The 2,500-nt window shown below is 47.6% G+C and overlaps 1 protein-coding gene across 16 annotated transcripts in view; it reads right to left on the minus strand.

Moving 5' to 3' along the window:
- The window catches only part of cspg5a (chondroitin sulfate proteoglycan 5a), a 31,565-nt gene that overhangs the window by 4,695 nt on the left and 24,370 nt on the right, over window positions 1–2,500 (minus strand). For 5 of the 16 annotated variants that reach the window (XM_060065846.1, XM_060065844.1, XM_060065842.1 and 2 more), the window contains exon 4: window positions 2,305–2,383. The exons of 1 other annotated variant lie outside the window; for it this stretch is intronic. In XM_060065846.1, the coding sequence (XP_059921829.1) occupies window positions 2,305–2,383 (79 nt within the window). Of the gene's footprint in view, window positions 1–2,226; window positions 2,384–2,500 lie in introns of all 16 variants that reach the window. 10 more of the 16 variants (XM_060065838.1, XM_060065840.1, XM_060065836.1 and 7 more) reach the window with 3 other exon arrangements.

Genomic DNA, 2,500 nt, shown 5'->3' on the forward strand with positions numbered 1-2,500 from the left:
AGAGAGAGAGAGAGAGAGAGAGACAGACAGACAGACAGAAGGAGTGACTTTCTGCCAGTGGTTATTTGATATTCCCTGTTCTCTGTGGTCCCTTAGCAGAGCTGTGAAACCATCCTGGCCATACATGGACTGAATTCTGCAGTCATCCTTCGGCTGCGAGCCCCAACATTAGATCTTGGTTAGGATAGATCTGGCCAGGTCTGTTACCATATTGACACAGACATTAGGACAAGACTGTTAGCAAGACAGGGTGTACTGAGTGACGCTACGGGTTATTTGCTATATTGGTATGTTTTTATAGATTATTTAAGATTTGTTTCGGGGAAACTGGGGAGGGTTTGGTTTTGGTTGGTTGGGTAAGTTAAATATTTGTTTGAAAAATGGCACTATTTGTTAGTAGACAGACACAGGTAAAGAGTTGTAAATACTTTTGATATGGTTTAGATGTTTTTGTTTGATTAACAGATGGTTACGTGGCATGTGGAAGGGTTTTACAGAAGATGATTGAGCCTTTTAGGATTTATAGGTTGTAGGAAAGGAAGGAATGTACTCTTATAATTTTTCTAAATTGCACTAAAGGTTATTTATTCTAGTGAAACAAAAAGCCTGTAATTGCCTTTGCTACCTGTGATTGATAGCAGGGTAACAAATATTAATTAAATAAAAATGATATTCCTCTGATGGAGTTGTTTGAGGGTGGTCCCACATCATGACAAATCCTAAAACAATTAGACAAATTAAATGTATGTTGTAGGCCTTTAACTAACCATGCTGCTACAACGATAGCGTCAACGGTACTATCAACTACCCATGCTTCGATTAGTAAGATACCCAAGCTGGTGCTCTGTTGCTAGGCAACAGATAATCCTTGCATCTCAGAAGTTTATCCAGATCAGAATAATTTGTCCCTTTGCCCTCCCCGCCTCAATTCACTGTTAGCTTAACCTCATTCACCTAGTGGTCATAGTGCCTTAGCTAGGTGGATAAACTTTCTAGATCTTTGGTAACCAAGAAAGCTCAGCATATCAGTTTAAGTTCAACATTGAATATCGTCAACCAGATGGCACTAAGAGTTGTCACGGTTTCTCCAAAGATCCAAGAAGGTTTACCCAACCAAAGTAATCAATATAGCCGCTTGTGAATAAGGACAATAGCCGCAAAATCAGAATGGTGTGCCGAGCTCTGTTTCAAGGCAGTGTTCAGGATAAACATAGCTGAGGTTGAGTTGTACATACACACTTCAGTATATTGTACACATGCATGCCGTGGCAGAGGCGGCCCCACCCATCAAAAAAGGCGCATGCTAGCGATAGGGAGTGCATGCCATGACATACCGATGCAAGGAGTGATTAGAAGGGAAGGAGGCAGGTTAAGGAAGGTTTCGAGGGGGGGAGGGAGGGGGGGGGAGGGAGGGAGGGAGGGAGGATGGGGTGCCAGGAAGGATTTGAGGCCGAGGGGGGTCTGTGGGGCTGTGGCCGGTCACTGGTTGGGATAAGAGCCGGTCTTGTGTAATTGTGATTCAGAGGAGTAATTGTGATTGAGTTGTCAGTGTTGGGTTGTTAATGCGTGCCCATTGAGGGGCCAGGAGTAGCACAATGAAACAAGCTGAGTCTACACATGAGGGCTTTCACGAAGAAAAATCATCTCATTGTGTGTGTGTGTGTGTGTGTGTGTGTGCTTTTGTTTTGACAGAAGCAAATCAATAAGGCGGGTCAAACAAAGAGCAATGTGGACGCGCCGCAGCGTTGCCATGGCAACAAGATGGCTCCAGCTCTGTGGCAAAGTGTCGCGGCTTCCCACGCCGCATAGAAGCTGAAAGGCATGTGAGACATAGGCGATAGTTTGTGCATCCATAAGTCTGTATCTTTGTGTGTAGGTGTGCGCACCGTGCCCTGGAGTGGGTAACGACCAGGCATGCCTCCCGCACACGTACGTGCACATGTGTGTGGAGCGTATTCACAAAAGTGAATCGATCGGTATCAATAGCATTATTCCTTATTCCCTGACTGGAGACCGGGCCCAACCATCGAGATCCACAACCCCATTCCCCCACAGGGCCCCTCCTCCCTGGCCCCCCAGCCAGGCACCCCTCGGACCCCCGGCCTGCAGGGGGAACCCAACAGTCAAGTGCATGCGTCAAGCGAGCAAGCGAGGGAGGGAGGGAGGGAGGGAGGGAGGGAGGGGTTGCAGGGAAAAAGAGGTGAAGAGAGGAGAGAACCACGTTACCTGACAGATAATGTTATCATAGTAAGCCAATGCACGGGCATGAGGGACGTTAGGGGGGGTGTCGCACAGTTTCCTTACATTTGGGTGGGAGCCCTCAGCGATGGTGGACAGGGAGAAATTATCATTGTGCTGCTCCGAGGAGGGCCGGTACTTACTGCTGGTCGCCGGGGAGACGAGGGTGTGAAGGAGAGGAGGAGGAGGAGGATTGAGAGATAGCAGAGAGATGTGGGGTGATTCACAGAGGAGGAGGAGGAGGAAGAGAAGAGGTCAAATG

This window comes from Gadus macrocephalus, chromosome 11, assembly GCF_031168955.1.
Source record: "Gadus macrocephalus chromosome 11, ASM3116895v1".
NCBI classification, from domain to species: domain Eukaryota; kingdom Metazoa; phylum Chordata; class Actinopteri; order Gadiformes; family Gadidae; genus Gadus; species Gadus macrocephalus.